The sequence below is a fragment of the Rattus rattus genome, chromosome 18, assembly GCF_011064425.1.
Source record: "Rattus rattus isolate New Zealand chromosome 18, Rrattus_CSIRO_v1, whole genome shotgun sequence".
NCBI classification, from domain to species: Eukaryota; Metazoa; Chordata; class Mammalia; order Rodentia; family Muridae; genus Rattus; species Rattus rattus.
In genome coordinates this window covers 43,105,200-43,122,525 of record NC_046171.1, presented here as the reverse complement: position 1 = coordinate 43,122,525, position 17,326 = coordinate 43,105,200, and the positions used below count along the sequence as shown (strand labels likewise).

Sequence of the window (17,326 nt, the reverse complement as noted above, 5' to 3'; positions counted from 1 at the left end):
GCACGTGTGTACCACTGTTGGTTCTAGGGATTGACTGGATCATCAGGCTGTTGGCAAAGACCTTCACCTCTGACCCATCTCTTTGCCATCCCCTCTTAACTAAATGAAAGAGAACATGTCATTGTAGCTGTGCGTGGGTGTGTGAGGTGATGGTGTGGGTGCAGGCACATGTGGAGGGGAAGACAATTTCGGGAGCTGGCTCTCTCCTTCCACTGTGTGGCCCGGGAATTGAACTCAGGTTGTCAGACTTGCAAGACAACCATTTTATCCACTGAGCTACCTGACTGGAGCAAATTTTTTTTAACTTCAATTATTTTTTTCTGTTTTGGAGATGAGGTCTCATCGTAGTGCTGGCCTCAAATTCCTGATCCTTCTGCCTCAACCCCCAAGCACTAGATTACAAGTGTCTGCTCTGGTGCTGGCCACAGCCAGGTTTACTAAAGGAAATATGTCGGAATGACCCGGGAAGGCTGGCAAACACCCTGCCGGCCTCCTCTGCTCTCTCTGTAAGAGGATGTGATGCACAGCCATGCCCGGTTTAGCCTCTCCATGGTGCTGGGGATCTCACGGTAAGTGCTCTCAGCTGCAGACTCACTGTCCCAGCCCCTACCCTCTTTGTAACAGCCACCATGCCCAGTCATGTTTCTTTTTGACCTTGCAAATATAAGAAGTGATCAGACTGTGAAGTCCTCACACACTCTACCTACCTTAGTGTAGTTCAACCTTCCTTTTTCTTGAGCCTACAATAGAAAAGAAGAAATTAATTTCTAGGTATGCTTTTGTTTTTTGTTGTTCTTTTAGCAATCATCTGGTGTTTTGCTTCTTAATGAGTAAAATTCACAGGGCTGGACGGTGGTTCGGGCTAAGAGCGTGACGTACTGCTCTTCCAGAGTGCACGAGTTCATGTCCACTGGTCAACAATCACCTGGAACTGTAGGTCCAGGCGCAGCAGCCCCTTCACCCACATGCACATGCTGCCCTGAACATACACGTAGTTAGACAGAATAGAAACACGGAAAATGAATATTCAATTCTTTTTCTCCACACTCCCTCCTTTTAGTTAGCATATTTAACTTTATAGTTATTCATATAGTCAGTGATATGTCTTTGTATATAAATACATGCATGTGCATACAGCACATACACACACACACACACACACACTCAAACACATATAGAACAACTTAGGAAGTTGCGAAAAAAGAAAAAAATATGCATTAACGTCAAATTTGCTTCAAATAAAAAAATTAAATAAAAATTCAGTCTTCAGTCTATACTTGAACTTTTTATTTAAAAAATGTATGTGTCTAAAAATTTTGCCTGAATGTGTGTCTATGTAACATGGAGGCCAGAAGATGTTAGACCCCCTGGGGCCAGATGCTTGTGAGTTACTATGTGGGCGCTGGGAATCAAGCCCAAGTCCTCTGCATGGGCGGCCAGTGTCTTACCTGCTGAGCCATCTCCCCAGCCCACTGCTCGGAAGAGCTCTTTAGAGATCTAGGATTTCCAAAAGACTGTGAGGAGTTTGAGTTTAGTGCTGAGATACAATGTATCGATAAGATACGGGTCTATTCTTGAGAGTAACAACCAGGCTACTCTCTTCTCAGACACTTATATATGTTTGTTCATGGGAATATTCTCTAAAATAAAATAATATCTATACTAAAAGCCCTTCTGACATGCCTTTAGTCTGAGCGCTCAGGAGGCAGAGGCAGGTGGATCTCTGTGAGTTCGAGGCCAGCCTGGTCTACAGAGCAAGTTCCAGGGCACCAGCCTTGATCTGATCAATGTTTCCTCGATGACCTGTCAAAGTCTCAGCAAGAGCAGGTCTGGTCCACGCTTGCTTGCTTTCTTTTCTTTTTTAAAGATTTACTTATTATGAGTACACTGTCGCTGTCTTCAGACACACCCGAAGAGAGCATCACGTCTCACTCAGATGGTTGTGAGCCACCATGTGGTTGCTGAGATTTGAACTCAGGACCTCTGGAAGAGCAGTCAGTGCTCTTAACTGCTGAACCACCTCTCCACTCCAGTCATTTTCTTTTTTCAGACAAGATATGTGGTCCACGCTGACCTCGAACCGGTAATCCTCCTGCCTCAGCCTTCTGAAGCAATAATCCTCTAATGCTGGGATTACCAGCCATGTGCCATCACTGACTTCCACACTTGGGTACTTCAACTCCTAGATGCTTGCTTGGTTTTTAGACAGGGTCTGGCGTGGGCTGATGTGACTCTCCTACCTGTCTCCAAATGCTAGAGTTACAGTGAGCACCACCATGCCTGTCCCAGCTGGCTCCTGAGTCCATTTGGGACTAAGGGACACTCCTCCCACTGTCTGCTCCGTCCTTGTTCTCGATGATGCTATGGATTGTTCAGTCATGCACAGTATTTCTTAGAGACAGTGTCTCGTGTAATCCTCACACTGGCCTCACACTTGCTGGGAGCTGAGGATGGCCTTCGACTCTTGGTTCTTTCCTTCGCATCTCCCAAGGGCTGGGACTATAGGTGTGTGCTGACAAGCACGGCAGATACTTTCTAGAGGATGCACGGACTGTGGGATTTGTCTAGCATGTTCCTATTGCCAAAGCACCCACCCCAGCCCCACCAACCCCTGTGGGTTCCTCACCACTGCCTCTGTTCTAAGCATCTTCTCTTCTTGCCTGCTCTTAACGAGCAAACTCTATGGAAAATGCTGCAAGTGGCACGTGTGCGTCCTTGCCTTTGGGTGGTAAGATACACTGTTACAGTCTGCTTGCCTACAGAACTGGTTCCCTCCATATTTTGACCAAATGTCAAAATTCATAGACCATATTCATAGACCAAATGTCACAGAGAGCTCCAGCACTGGGAAGCACTTATGATGGACACACGCTACTTTTAAACCTTGACCTCTCTTTTTACTCTGTGCTTCTAGCTTGTTCTCGAACCCTGCTCCCCACCACTGCCTTTCACCCAGTAGAGATGTCTATACTGGCCAGCCTGCTCTGAAAGCAGAAAGGAGCATCTACAGCACACACAGCCCAGATTCTGCAGTTATACAAGCTGTGACTACTGAGTGGGACCCACCTCAATGTCCCTTTTCTCCTCTCTTCTTTTCTTTCTTTTCTTCCTTCTTCCTTCCTTCCTCACCCCCTTTTCCTTTCTTTCTTTTTAGCTTGCCAAAGGATTTACTGTGTGCTCCAGGCTGACCTAGAACTTTTGATCTTCCCGCCTCAGTCTCCTAAGTATTGGGACTATAGGCATATGCCAACATACTTGGTCTGAATATCATTTTTATTTGGTCTCAGCAAACATTTTAGCTCTGTGAAACTATTTCATTCTAGATTGCTTAGCTTGTATGTAAAGGGATCATTCATTTCAGAAAACAAATACAGTAAATATTTAAACATTTAGATATAAATAATACATATTAGATTTCCAGTTGATAAACACACACACACACACCAGGAAACAGGGACATAACTTTTTTATAAAACACTCTAGCATTTATATCCCTATACGTTCAAGTGAGAGCTAGAAACAAAGCGTACATTCTAGCTCCTTGCTCGTCCATGAATGGCTGGCCCTGAGTGCTGCAGTAGTCAGCGGACATTCAAGGAGCAAGTGGCCCAGCGTGGGCCCAGCCATCAACAGAACAGATGAGGTCTCTGCACTCCCTAGCTCACACGTGTAGGAACCACACAGCATTATTTTACACAGGCTTCATGGAGATTTCCCTCTAGAGCTCAGGCTCCATATGGGCCAGGGAAATGCTCTTCCTTGCTCAGTAGATTGGTGTCTGAATGAATGAATGAATGAATGAATGAATGGAAGAATGAGTGGAGGGATGAATGTTTTCTATTTAAATCTGCTGCTTCTGTACTGTCTATTCAAGAGACTGAAGTAGCTTACTGCCTCTAGGAAAGTTGAATGAACTAAATATATGGTTAACAAAGAGTCCTTCCTGTGTGTGTGTGTGTGTGTGTGTGTGTGTGTGTGTGTGTGTGTGTGTGTGTGGTGTATGCATGCAGACATGGGTGTACGTGGCCATTCTGCACACGTGTGGAAGTCAGAGCAAATGGAGGGTGTTTTTGTCTATTGCGCTCCACCTTCTTTCTTCCCTTGACAAAGGGTTTCTCATTCGGTTAGAAGCTGTTCAGGGCCCGGCTAGCTGGGCAGAGAGCTCTTGGGACCCAGCTGCCTTAGCCCCTTCGTGCTGCAGTTACAGACATGTGAGCCACGGCAGGCTTTTTACACGGATGCCAGGTATCTGAACCCAGACCTCAGACCACACTACGTAGCAGAACAAGCGTCGTCCTCCTAGCTCCAAGTAAGTTCACCCATTTGTCCTACGTCACAAACCAACCTCAAAGGTTTTGTCAAAGTGGAACAGGCAGAGGATGGGAGAGGGAACAATCTAGCACCATCGATCAAGAGCTTCCAACTCAGGCTGTTGAGTTGGCTTGGTGGGAAAGGGCACTTTGCGCCAAGCCTGATGACTCGAGTTGATTCCCATGGTCCCCGTGGTAGAAGGAGAGTACTGACTCCTACGAGCTGTCCTTTGACTTCTATGTGTGTGGTATGTGCTGTGATCTCTCTCTCTCTCTCTCTCTCTCTCTCTCTCTCTCTCTCACACACACACACACACACACACACACACACACACAGAGTAAGTAAATACAAAAATTTAAAAAAGAGAGAATACTGGATAGATCAGAGTCTCTAAATTCTGGGCTCTCTCAGATTCAGGGCTGGTGGCTTTAGAATCACCCAGGTTGCTTGTGAAAAGCAGAAATTCCCACTCCTGTCTGTGCGATTCTGATTTGTTTGAGATCACTGGCCTACTCTATGTCTAACATCCTTTCCAATTCATGCTGCTTTGTACATCGGCGTTGACTGAAGAGAACTATATGGCCTCCTTAGGACCTGAGGAGAACGCAGCACTGTAACGTTCCCTCTTTCTGACATTTGCCACTTATCATGTGTACTTCTAGCAGAGCAAGACATTATTAAAATAACTTTCTCACTGGGACCCAAAATAGGCTAACACGAAGTAAGGCTGCACTCCAGCAGCCAGTGCTGGTCCTCCCTCTGACAGCACTCCCTCCAGAGCCCTGCAAATCCTATGGCCTGGCGTTCCCTGGGGCCTTCATTAGGAGGGTCTGTAAGGAGCCTCACTCATCTCTTGCCTCCTGTCTGTGTACTTCTTTTCAGTACAGGTCACGAGCAAAGAGTGTACGGTTTCCCAGTCTTCAGCGCGCACAGAGAAGGTAGGGTTTGAACCTTGTTTTATCTTTTAAAAGTATGACATCAGACAAGAGCGTGCTCCAGTGCTCATGGCCCAGGAGCACTGCTCTGATGGCCTGGGTGAGCGCTGTAAGACGGCTTTCCTACAGCCGCACCACAGCCGGGCTCAGGCTCCGAGTGGGAGGGTGGAGGAGGGGTTTCATTCTCCAGGTTACACTCAGGTCTGTGAGGACCGTGGCAGACAGACTCCTGTTAGTAAGTAATGGATGCACAACGTGGTCTTAGGCTTTCTATAGGTCAGGTAACAGGGAAGGATTAGATAACATAAAAAATCTGTTTCCAATTTCCAACTACTATTGTCTGGACTTGAAAGCTGTATATTGGGACACTATTTCTTTCTAAGTGTACAAAAACTAATATTTCACCCTGTGTGCATGCATGTGTGCGTGCGTATGTGCGTGTGTGTGTTTGTGTGTTGTGTTTGCAAGAGACTGATCATCTTTACCTATGAGGTTATGTTTCCCAAATGTTATCCGTGACGTCTAACTTTGTATCTTAGCTGGCCTTGAACTCAAAGCAATCCTCTTAAGGCTTTTTGGCTGCTAGTATTCCAGGCTTGCAGTGCTGGGGACTGAACCCAGGGTAAACTATTTGAGCCACCTCCCCGGCCCACAAGGTTTCTTTTAAAACCTTCAGAAAAATTGTCTCCTCTCCTCCAGCCTTTTTCTCTTCTGTGATAAAGGTCCAATCTGTAAGTTCCTTTGAGCTAGGCTGCTCTCTCCCTTAGCTCTGCCTCCGGCACGCCCCAAACCCAACCATTTGCCGCCGCCCAGCTTCACTGGGTGGCTAACACACTTGCTACCTTTGCATAGCCTTCCTTTCTCTAGATGAGCATTTGCTATCTGGGATTGAATTATAGATACTGTGTTGTGTGTAGTGATTGAAACATGTTGTAAATTCAACGACAAGCTGAGCTACAGGATGAAACACAGAAGTTACACACACCGTGCTGTTCATCTCTTTTAAAAGACCTCTTTTTATTTTTACCTATGTGTCTATGTATGCCAGTATGTATGTGTGCTTCCTGTCTGTTTGTATACCAAATCTGGTCAGGACTCATAGAGGCCAGAAGGGGTGTCAGGTCCCCTGGAACTGACGGTACAGGCTACTGAGAACTGCTGGTTTAGGTGCTGGTGATTGGCCTAGGCCCCTGCAAAAGCATGAATCACTCCCAAATGTCCCCGGCCCTCGAGGTTCATCTTAGTAAAGCAGCATTTCATTCTAAGAGTGCAGCACTCCTCTGCATGGCCACTACCCCATAGTCATAGCCAACAGCTCTGTCACTCATTATAGATAATATCCATATATCGGCATTACAGATATTATACTTAATATATTATTAAATTAAATATATTAAGCTATAAAACTATATAAGTATGTTAAGTTTTACTTTTCTGTGTTTGGGTGTTTCTCCTGCATGGATCTACACACACAAATGCACAGGGCCCTCCAAGGGAGTCAGGCAGGGAGGCGGGCCTCCCCGAATGGGCATCAGGATTGGTTGTGAGCCGCCTCGTGCTGGGAACTGAACCCGGGAAGGCCTTACGTAAGAGCAGCAAGTACTCTCAACTGCGGCGCTCCCTCCCAACCCTGTGTATTATCACAGTTTTGTGTTTTGTTTTTTCAGACAGCATTTGGTAGACAAGATGGCTACCCAGGTGACTTTCCCCTGCCCAGTAAAGTCACCAGCCCTTTAGTTCTGAAGCTACGCATGACTACTGCTTCTCTTCAGCAGAGGGGTCTGGTGTGAGACAGAGTGGGCCACACCCACTTGCCCGGGGTTAGAGCAGCGCGGAGTTCTGGCTGCTTGGCTTTCTGGTTACAAGGCTGGAAAAGCAGCAGACTGGGGAAAGCCGTCTCCGCTGTCTGAACTGTTCTTGCCTATTATACAGCACAGGGGCATCAGGCAAGGGAGTCAGCCCCACTCAGAGCTGAACCATTTCTTCACCGGGGAATGGGAGGGAAAGTCAACGCTGTTGGAAGTGGTGTTTCATATTCTCTTCCTCTGGTTCACTGGGAAGTGAGGAAGCAATATGCAGACATGGAAAGCTGTGCCGAGTAAGTCTTAGGAGAGAAAAATAACTTAATAAACCTCTCTACTCAGGGGTCTGAACCATTCCTATGGCTCTGCAGAATCTGGGGAGACATGAACTTAAAGTTCGACCAGGATAAAACAAACAAAAATCTACTGCAGCCTCAGAAATGCTGTGAGCAAGAAGCCAGGATGACCCCAGAGGCGTTTGCCGGGTAGAAGGGCCCACAGCAATGACGATCAACCCACAGGGAGTCCCCGACGCTCGCTGTGTTGAATCTTCCACTGTCCTGTCCCCCAGCTTGGCGTCCTGCTCGCCCGACTGCCCCAGCCCGCGCCTCCAGCCCTCCTTTTCCTTTCCATCTCACGGTCACAGCTCTGTCCCATTTTCTCTGAACGTCCTTACCTTCCCAGCACCAGCCGGTGCCTCAGAGTAGCTGGTCTCCACTATTTCCTTGTTCCTCAAGTCCCATCAGTGTAACCACAAGGCCTCGGTGCTACGTGGCTTAAGAACATTTCAACGTCTGCTTTACAAGTAACTGGATCAAGTTCACAGGCAACCGTCCTGTTTCTGGCTTTTCGTTTTTTAATTTAGTGACATTCATCCAACATATAATTCACTACTTTCACCACGCTGAGTGGATCAAGTCACTGGCGTTTGCTTCATTCACAGCATTGCACAATCACCGCTACCAAGTCCCAACCATTTTTATTACTGCAAAGGAAAGACGTGCCCTTTAAATGCCCCTCCTATTTCCCTTGCCTCGCAGCCCCCCAGCCCCACTCCACCCCCACTGTTGTGGCTATGTGTTTGGAGACAAAGTCTTTTAAAAAATGACATCTTCATGTCTATGAATGTATGTCTGTGTGCCGTGTATGTGTCTGGTGCCCATAGGAGCCAGAAGAATGCAATGGGTCCCTTAGGACCGGAGTTCTATATGGTTATGACTCTGGAAGAGTAAACTGTACTCTTACCCTCTGACTCATCTCTCCAGCTCAAGACAGGTTCTTGGTACATAGTCTAGGCTGGCCTTTAACTAAGAGTCCTCCTCCTCTATCTGCTGAGTGCTGGGATTCTTTTTATTATAATTTATTTATGAGGGTTTGAGACAAGGTCTCGAGCAGCTCAAGTTGGCCTCAAACACCCTGTGTAGCGAAGGATGACGTCTGACCTGTGACCCTCTCACCCATACCCAGATGCTCGGATTATAGGTGCTTACAATCATGCCTAGTTTATGTGGTGCTGGGCACCGAACCCAGGGCCTGGTCCATTCCTAGGCAAGCACCCTAACAACTGAGCTACATCCCACGGTGGGATTACTTAAGGGATGTTTAATTCAGAAGACATCTAGACTTATGGCATAATCCGAGGTTCATTCAAATAGTCCTTTCAAATGCTCACAACATACACCTTCTGCATAGACTAGGGTTAACATGCCTCAGAGTAGCACAGGCGTGATGGCGTGTACACGTAAACCCAACACCTGGGATCAAGAATTCAAGACATTTCCAGAGCCAGCCTGGGATACAGCACACCCGTCTCGATCAATCATACATACATTCCTCCCCCACTCCAACAAGAAGCGATTCGAGCGTTCTTAAATAACTATAATTCTATACTTGCAGCTAATGTGGGCTCCTAATGTGTGTCTCTTTCATCTAAGAAAAGTCATGTATCATTTCATGCACGGGCTGATCTAGCAGTCTTTGTTTTCCTTTTTGAATAAAAAGGAACAGCATGCTATCCAGGGACAAGTATAGTACAGTTAGCCATGTTAATGTGTAATACACTCCAGGTATTTTATGGCTGGTTATGACAGTGTCAGAAAGTGGCAAGCCTAAGTGACATCTCAGTGCTTTCAGGAACAGCCAAGAATACAATCATAATTCTTATTTCTCCAGGTGACTTATAATGGCAGCAGAAAACTAGCAGGATCATTAAAAATAAAGCGTGCTGGCCTGCAATAGCCCCTGGATGCCCTGAGAGAGGCAGAGCTCTGCAGTTCTCTGAAGGATTCACTTCCTTTCACTAGAGTCAAAATGAAAACTTCGTAATGACTTTGCCTCCCGGTGAGTCACCCACTCACTGACTGGGGTCTCACCCATCATTATCGTTCAGCAGCTTACGTTTACATAAAACTAAGGCAGTGAGGATCTGCTCAGGACGGAGACAGTGCTCAGCCGCCACCTGCCCAGGTCTGTCCCTAACTGTCTCCTGAGTGAGGGCGGATATGCTCGTGGCTCAGGGCCTGGCTACACAGTATGTTCCGTCCTTAGCAGAGCTGAAGGAGGCCAAAGAGCAGGCAGAGCCACAAACAAAATTCCCAAGGTACTCTTCCTCCAGCGTCACACTGCTGCTGAACAGGTACTAAGAGAAAATAATCTTGCTTCCGTGACCAGACAATAATCCCCACTCTCAATGCAGGAAAGCAGAGTACATTCAACACAAGTGTTCGTGCAGAGCAGAAAGTAACTTGACATGTGGCAATGAGACATCACACGTGTCTTCCAGCATCCCAAACGAGAAAGAACTTCTTCTAGATGTATTTATTGTACGTGGATGAGCACTTTACCATTTATGCATACGTGTGCCTTTGTGATCGATGCCTGCAGTGGATCCCCTGGCAACCACACTGAATCACCATGGAGGTAAGGGAACCATACTGGGTCCTTGGCAAAAGCAACAAGTGCTGTTAACTCATCAGTGATCTTGCCAGTCTTCCCCAGAGACAACCAAAATTCACGGGTGCGCTCTCTCTCTCTCTCTCTCTCTCTCTCTCTCTCTCTCTCTCTCTCTCTCTCACACACACACACACACACACACACACACACACACACACATGCACACACATGCACACGTGCATGCACACGCATGTGCACACACATGCTCACACACACATGCATGCACACATACACACGCACACACAAATGGGTACCTATTCCAAGCACCTGTCAGGATGAGTATCAATTAATAAATGAATTTGTTATTATTCTTAAGGATCTTACAATCACACTCAAAACTGGAGGAAGACAGGGTAATGGAAGGGTAAACAGAAACTAATAGAAGGGTACGTCACGAGCAAACTGGATGCTAATGAGGAACCTCTGATTTACAGTGGAGTGCCCTCGCATGCTGTCCAAATCCTGTGTACCGTGTCCAACTCTGAGGCATTCGAGGATCATTATCTTACTGAGGTTTAGTAAACATGTTATCACAATCTAATGACTAAGATAACAAGAGGTTTTCATCTGCAGAGTGAGGCCCCGCGTGGGAATTCACTTGAATTTCTCTTCTCTTTGCCAGGACTCCTTCCTCACAGCTGGAGCAGGGACAGCAGCAAACGCCAGTCTTTCCCGGGTGTGGGGACCTGGGGTGTCCACGAGGTACTCGGGTGGAGGGAGACCGCTTGCTCACAGCACCAGCTCAGTGTGTGGCGGCCTCCACACGAGGGCCGTCTGAGCGAGCTGATGGTCAAATCATGCTTTTCTAAATGTCCCCTCTGCGTCTACAGATCCATCGGGGGTAATGACTGGTTTAGGACACTTCACCAAGCATTTAGGAAATCCTGGACCACACTTGTGTAGATTTACAACTTTGTAGGTCTGCAAAGAAAACCTGAGCGTTGGCACGGCTTTCCCTAAAATATCTGTTATGTCCTCATAAATCTTTAACTCCTGGGGAGAGCGGCTACCTTTCGTTTAACTCATTCAGTGTATCTCTTCACCAAATGAAAATCTGCCATGAATTCTAATGCAACCCAATTAGAGCTAGGAGCACCATCTGTGTATATATATATATATTCAGCTCAGCTGTTAAAAAAATCTTACACACACATTGTATTACATGCCCCAGTAATACAATGCTCAGTGTAAAATATGCTGTGCGGTATTTCATTGTCTCATATCAGCCCATCGTTTCCCTGGTTGTTTGTTTGTTGTGAGACAGGATCAGAAAGCTGGGGAAGCCTCCTGATCCTCCTGCTTCTACCCTGGGATTCCAGGCATAAGCCACCACACACAGCTCACAACGTTTTAAATACGCCAATTTAAATTTTTTCTTCAACAATTAATATTTTAGTATATATTTTGGTGTGTATTGTTCACATTTCTGAAAGCTTTCTTACAACTAATTCCTAGAAGTGAAATTAGATTATAGTTTTAAAACGGAAACAAACAGAATAGCATTTAAATGTCATGCAGTATAAAACTCCTTAAAAAATTAAAAAAAACAAAAAACAGGACAAACAAAAAGACCCAGCATCCCGTGGAGCCCAAGTCACTCTCTTTAGTCTGTTCTAGTTTCAAATGTTTCTGTTCCTGGTTTTAAGTTTTAGACATTATCCACTGATGCATGACAGAGATCCTTAAATCTCTTACGTGTTCAAACCCGTTTCCCCGCCTTCCTCCTCTTCACTCCTACTCCTTTGGTTCGCCCATACTTCGGCTGGTGCCAGAGGATGACAATCAAGTTCAACCCCTGTGTGACCGCAGTCTGCCGCAAACCCCGCACCCCCTCAGACGCCCCTCCGAGCAGGAGCGTCTTCCCCAGGGAGCTGCTGTGCCCACTGCTGTCTGGCTCCCGTGAGGATGGTGGTTCAAAGGCACTGCACAGGCCGGGAAACAGAGGTGGTCTGGACACAGAGAAGGGAGCATGACACTAACATCCACCTCAGGCTAAGGAGGCAACCACGTAATAGTCCTCGTGGACACCGCCTGAACAAGGTGCTTAGCCCTAAGCTAACTGGAGAAAACTACTGAATGCAAGGCCAAGTCTCAACAAACTAGGAGAGAAAGGCAGACACCAGCAAGAACTGAGTGCGGGAGGCAGGCAGGGATGGGACCAGCAGGGATGGGACCTGACGCAGTGCGGGCCACTCTTCTTACTTTGAGACAGGGCCTCACTAAGTTGCTCAGGTTGGCCTTGAGTTCACTCTGAGGCTTAGGGAGGCCTCACACTGGGGATCTGGCTGCTTCAGCCTTCTGAGGAACTGGGATTCCAGGTTGGCATGTGGCCATTCAATCCCTTGGACAGAAAGGTGAGGCGGGCTTTGACTTCTTGCCTTGATTCCGTGTGGGCCTTTGGAGCTGGATGGTTATGAGCCCCATGTGGGCCTGCCTGCCTGCCTGCCTTCCTTCCCTTCCTCTTCCTTTCTTCCTTTCTTCCTTTCTTCCTTTCTTCCTTTCTTCCTTCCTTCCTTCATTCCTTCCTTCCCAAAGACTTATTTATTTCATGTATGTGAGTACACTGTAGCTGTCTTCAGACACACCAGAAGAGGGCATCGGATCCCATCACAGATGGTTGTGAGCCACCACGTAGTTCCTGGGATTTGAACTCAGGACCTCTGGAAGAGCAGTCAGTGCTCTTAACCACTGAGCCATCTCTCCAGCCCCCGTTTTTCCAGGCCATCTTTCTAACCCCCAAATCTTATCTTATTTTTTCAGATAGCGTCTCATGCAGCCCAGGCTGGCCTCAAATTGGGTAACACAGCTGAGAATGACCTTGAACTCTTGCTCGCCCTGCAGGCACACATCCCCTCTGGCCGTCTATAATGCTCAACATGGTCACCTATAACAGGTAACTGATCAGTTCAGTTTTTACCTTGGAGATACTTCCCAGGGCAGGGCAGATGGCTCAGCAAGTATGAGGACTGCAGCTTGGATCCCCAGGACCCACGTAAAAGCTAATGGCAGTGATGTGACCTCTTATCCCAGTGCTCCTACAGGGAATGGGAGGCAGAGACAGGACACTACCTAGAAGGTCCTGGGGGAACAACACAAAGCCCTACCTCCAACAAACTGGGAGCAAGGACTGACACCGAGGCTGGCCTTTGACCTATGCATGTGGGCTGGGCCACGTGCACCATCACTGACATTCACCAACACTTTCACACTCCTAAGTACACAGGTACATTACACATACACACAGACATACACACACACATACACACACATACACACACACCGTCACACACACATACACACACATACACACACACACACACACACACACACACTTTCAAAAAGGATTTCTCCTGGAGCTCTGTCTTGTCTCAGTGCAGCCAGCATACATAGCCATTGCCCAAGACTTGTTAGCATGACACGCAGGGAAGCACGGCACTTAGGATTTGGACTGATCCTGTAGCTGACTTGCTTGGGTTTGAATCGTGAATATGCTGTGTGATAGTTTAATCATTACTTAACCTCTCTGTGCCTTAGACTGCTGCTTGGAGCTGTTGTTGTAGCCTTATTACTGCTCTTGTCTGTGTCCAATCACCTACCCCCTGGAGCATTTAACAATGCTGGGGCTGCACCCAGGGCTATGTGCAGACCACTGAGCCCTGTCCTCAGCGCACGCACTTCCTGTCTTGATGGAATATATTTGTGTACTCTCAGGAACGAAGACAGGAAAGGTAATTTTCCCGAGAGCCTGCGGATCTTGAACTCACGACGTTCCTCCTCCATCCGTGCAAACAAAGGGAATGTAGGACGTGCTCCCTGCCCAGTTTCTGAGCTGCCTGTCCCAAGCTCGTTTTGTTTTATTTTTAATCTATTTTTATTTTATATACAAGCACTTGGATTGCAGGTATGTCTGTGCATTGTGTGTGTGTAGTGACTGCAGAGGCCAGTAGAGGGCATCAGATGCCCTGGAACGAGAGTTACAGGCCACTGTGAGCTGTGGAAGCTGGCACTGAGCCTGGGTCCTCTACAAGAGCAGCCAGTGCTCTTACCCACTGAGCCACCTCTTCAGCCCCACAGATTTCTTCTTATTAGATAATTTTTATGTTTTATAGTCTGCCTTCTTGTTCTGGGGTTGTCCTTTTTCATATATTACCTGGGCCAGTTTCTTAGTTTTAATATTGCACATAGTGTGTCTAAAAATGTGTTTTCCTTGCACAGCCTGCTTCCTCTATGTCCCCTTTGTCAGTTTGCTTAGACTCCCTTGTTCATGACAGTCTTTTCTCAGTGCCCTTGTCCTCTGTCCCATACGTATCCTTCTCAGGACGAGGCAGCTAGAGATGCCGTCATGGACATGCAGAGGCTGGTCACTGTGGATGACTGTCCAAGTGCTGTTTACCAAGGGGACCCCAAACTGCCATTCTTTTCTTTGGGGTGACAGCTTCCTAAGAATGAATCTTCCAGTTTCTCCTTGGTGACTATGAGGGAGACTTTGAGCCAGCTGCTTACATTTTGGGAGTCAGTACAGGAGGAGGAGGGTCAGGAGGAGGAGGAGGGTCAGGAGGAGGAGGATCAGGAGCAGGAGGAGGAGGAGGGTCAGGAGGAAGAGGAGGGTCAGGAGGAAGAGGAGGGTCAGGAGGAAGAGGAGGGTCAGGAGGAGGAGGGTCAGGAGGAAGAGGAGGGTCAGGAGGAAGGAGGAGGGGTCAGGAGGAGGAGGAGGGGTCAGGAGGAAGAGGAGGGTCAGGGGAGGGAGGGTCAGGAGGAGGAGGGAGGGGAGGAGGAGGAGGTCAGGAGAGGAGGAGGGAGGGGAGGAGGAGGGGCTGGGGAGGAGGAGGAGGGCAGGAGGAGGAGGAGGGGTCAGGAGGAGGAGGAGGTCAGGAGGAGGAGGAGGGGTCAGGAGGAGGAGGGGTCAGGAGGAGGAGGAGGGTCAGGAGGGAGGAGGTCAGGGGAGGAGGGTCAGGAGGAAGGAGGAGGTCAGGAGGAGGAGGGTCAGGGGAGGAAGAGGGGAGGGTCAGGAGGAGGAGGAGGGTCAGGGAGGGTCAGGAGGAGGAGGTCAGGAGGAGGAGGGATGGGAGGGGGAGGTCAGGAGGAGGGGTCAGGAGGAGGAGGGGTCAGGAGGAAGAGGAGGGCAGGAGGAGGAGGTCAGGAGGAGGAGGAGGGAGGAGGAGGAGGAGGTCAGGAGGAGGAGGAGGGTCAGGAGGAGGAGGAGGTCAGGAGGAGGAGGAGGTCAGGAGGAGGAGGAGGAGGGTCAGGAGGAGGAGGGATAGGAGGAGGGGGAGGTTCAGGAGGAGGAGGGTCCAGGAGGAGGAGGAGGGTCAGGAGGAAGAGGAGGGTCAGGAGGAGGAGGGTCAGGAGGAGGAGGAGGGTTAGGAGGAGGAGGAGGGTCAGGAAGAGGAGGAGGAGGGTCAGGAGGAGGAGGAGGGCAGGAGGAGGAGGGGTCAGGAGCAGGAGGAGGAGGGGTCAGGGGAGGAGGAGGAGGAGGGCAGGGAGGAGGGAGGTCAGGAGGAAGAGGGTTAGGAGGAAAAGGAGGGTCAGGAGGAGGGGGGAGGATCAGGAGCAGGAGGAGGAGGGTCAGGAGGAGGAGGAGGAGGGGCAGGAGGAGGGATAGGAGGAGGAGGAGGAGGTCAGGAGGAGGAGGAGGAGGGCAGGAGGAGGAGGGGGTCAGGAGGAAGAGGAGGAGGGGTCAGGAAGAGGGAGGTTAGGGAGGAGGAGGGTTAGGGAGGAGGAGGAGGAGGTCAGGAGGAGGAGGAGGGTCAGGAGGAGGAGGAGGAGGATCAGGAGGAAGAGGAGGGTCAGGAGGAGGAGGAGGAGGGGGTTAGGAGGAGGAGGGTCAGGAGGAGGAGGAGGGGAGGAGGGTCAGGAGGAGGAGGAGGGTCAGGAGCAGGAGGGGGAGGGTCAGGAAGAGGAGGGTTAGGAGAAGGGATGTTATCTTTCAGAATGCAGACCCTCACTTAGGCGCTGTGCCATAGGATGTTACCCCTAAATCCCCACACTCAGCTGTGCCTGGAGCCTTCCGACATCTATAGACCCAGTGTAATAACACCAATGACAACCACGAAGTTAAATAAATACCACGAGACCCTAGATGAAAAGGTAGGACGTTTTTGTACCAGTGTTTCTGAACTAAGATAAGCCAAATAGTTCTAATCTGCTCAGGGCCCTGAAAATGGAGGATATCTACCCAGTCCTTGTCCCTTTATTCTTCCCACTTTTCCATGCTCCCCCACCCTTCTGGCTTTGATAATGTCTCAAAATGGGTGTTTAAGGTCCAAGTTTGTTTTAAAATAACCCAACAAGCTGACAGACGGAGCTCATGCTATTCTGCAGCTTGCACTGGAGTCCACAGATGGGAAATTGCTGTCAGTTAAAGGGTGGTGCTATTACCATGCCCAATTTCTGAGAGTCGTTAGAAAAAAAGTCCCCAAAGTTAATTAGCATTCTCAACAGGCACTAGTGCTGTACTGCGGTCGGTCGTCCACAGACACAGACGTAAGTGTGGCCTCCAACTCACAACTGCGCTCTATCCTCTGAAACATGGAGGCTAGGAAGGGTCTCACTCTAAAGAAAGGGCTTTTTTAAATGGCTGATCTATATCTTTAAACACCATAAACTGGGAATTTTGTTCTAGGATCAACTATAATGGTGTCAAAAACAGGAGTGATTTCATCTTACCTCTCCAATCTGCTTAATCCACAAATCTCTCCCGAGAAACTCCTGATGTAAGACTACGGGTGCCGAGTTTAGGTTAAAAGTCTTAGAGTCACTGGCCTTGTCTTTAATAAAAGGCTGGAGGTCAGAATTTATCTGGAAGGAGAGGTAGAGGAGTTATGAGTATGACGTACCCATCAGGAAGTACCAGGTACATAGTGTTTCCATGCACTCTGCTGGGATTTAATAAGCACACGCACATTCTGGATGACTTAGCAACATCTTTCCATCTCCAGCCCCTTCTCCTTTAACTTCAAATTAAATGTAGAAATAATAAAGAAATAATAAATACACTAGTTTATAGGGAAACCCAAGTTTTAACAAAACGTGAAAAATCTCATCTGGAAATTACAGACACACACACACACACACACACACACACACACACACACACAGAGAGAGAGAGAGAGAGAGAGAGGAGAGAGAGACAGAGACAGACAGAGAAAGAGAGACAGAGAGAGAGACACAGAGAGATACACACATGTAAACACACATACACACAGGGACATACATATATAGACACACACATACATAGACACGTATACACATAAACACATACATGTTGTATAGGCTGGTTTTGTGTGTCAACTTGGGAGTTATCACAGAGAAAGGAGCCTCAGCTGA

General features: G+C 48.2%; 1 protein-coding gene across 1 annotated transcript in view; it reads right to left on the bottom strand.

The window, feature by feature from the left end:
• Pdss2 (decaprenyl diphosphate synthase subunit 2) overlaps positions 1 to 17,326 on the bottom strand; it is a 223,290-nt gene that overhangs the window by 30,635 nt on the left and 175,329 nt on the right. Inside the window, exons 6-7 of the mRNA XM_032888504.1 lie at positions 16,667 to 16,798; positions 708 to 740 (exon numbers count right to left, since the gene is read on the bottom strand). Of these exons, the coding sequence (XP_032744395.1) occupies positions 708 to 740; positions 16,667 to 16,798 (165 nt within the window). The remainder of the gene's footprint in view (positions 1 to 707; positions 741 to 16,666; positions 16,799 to 17,326) is intronic.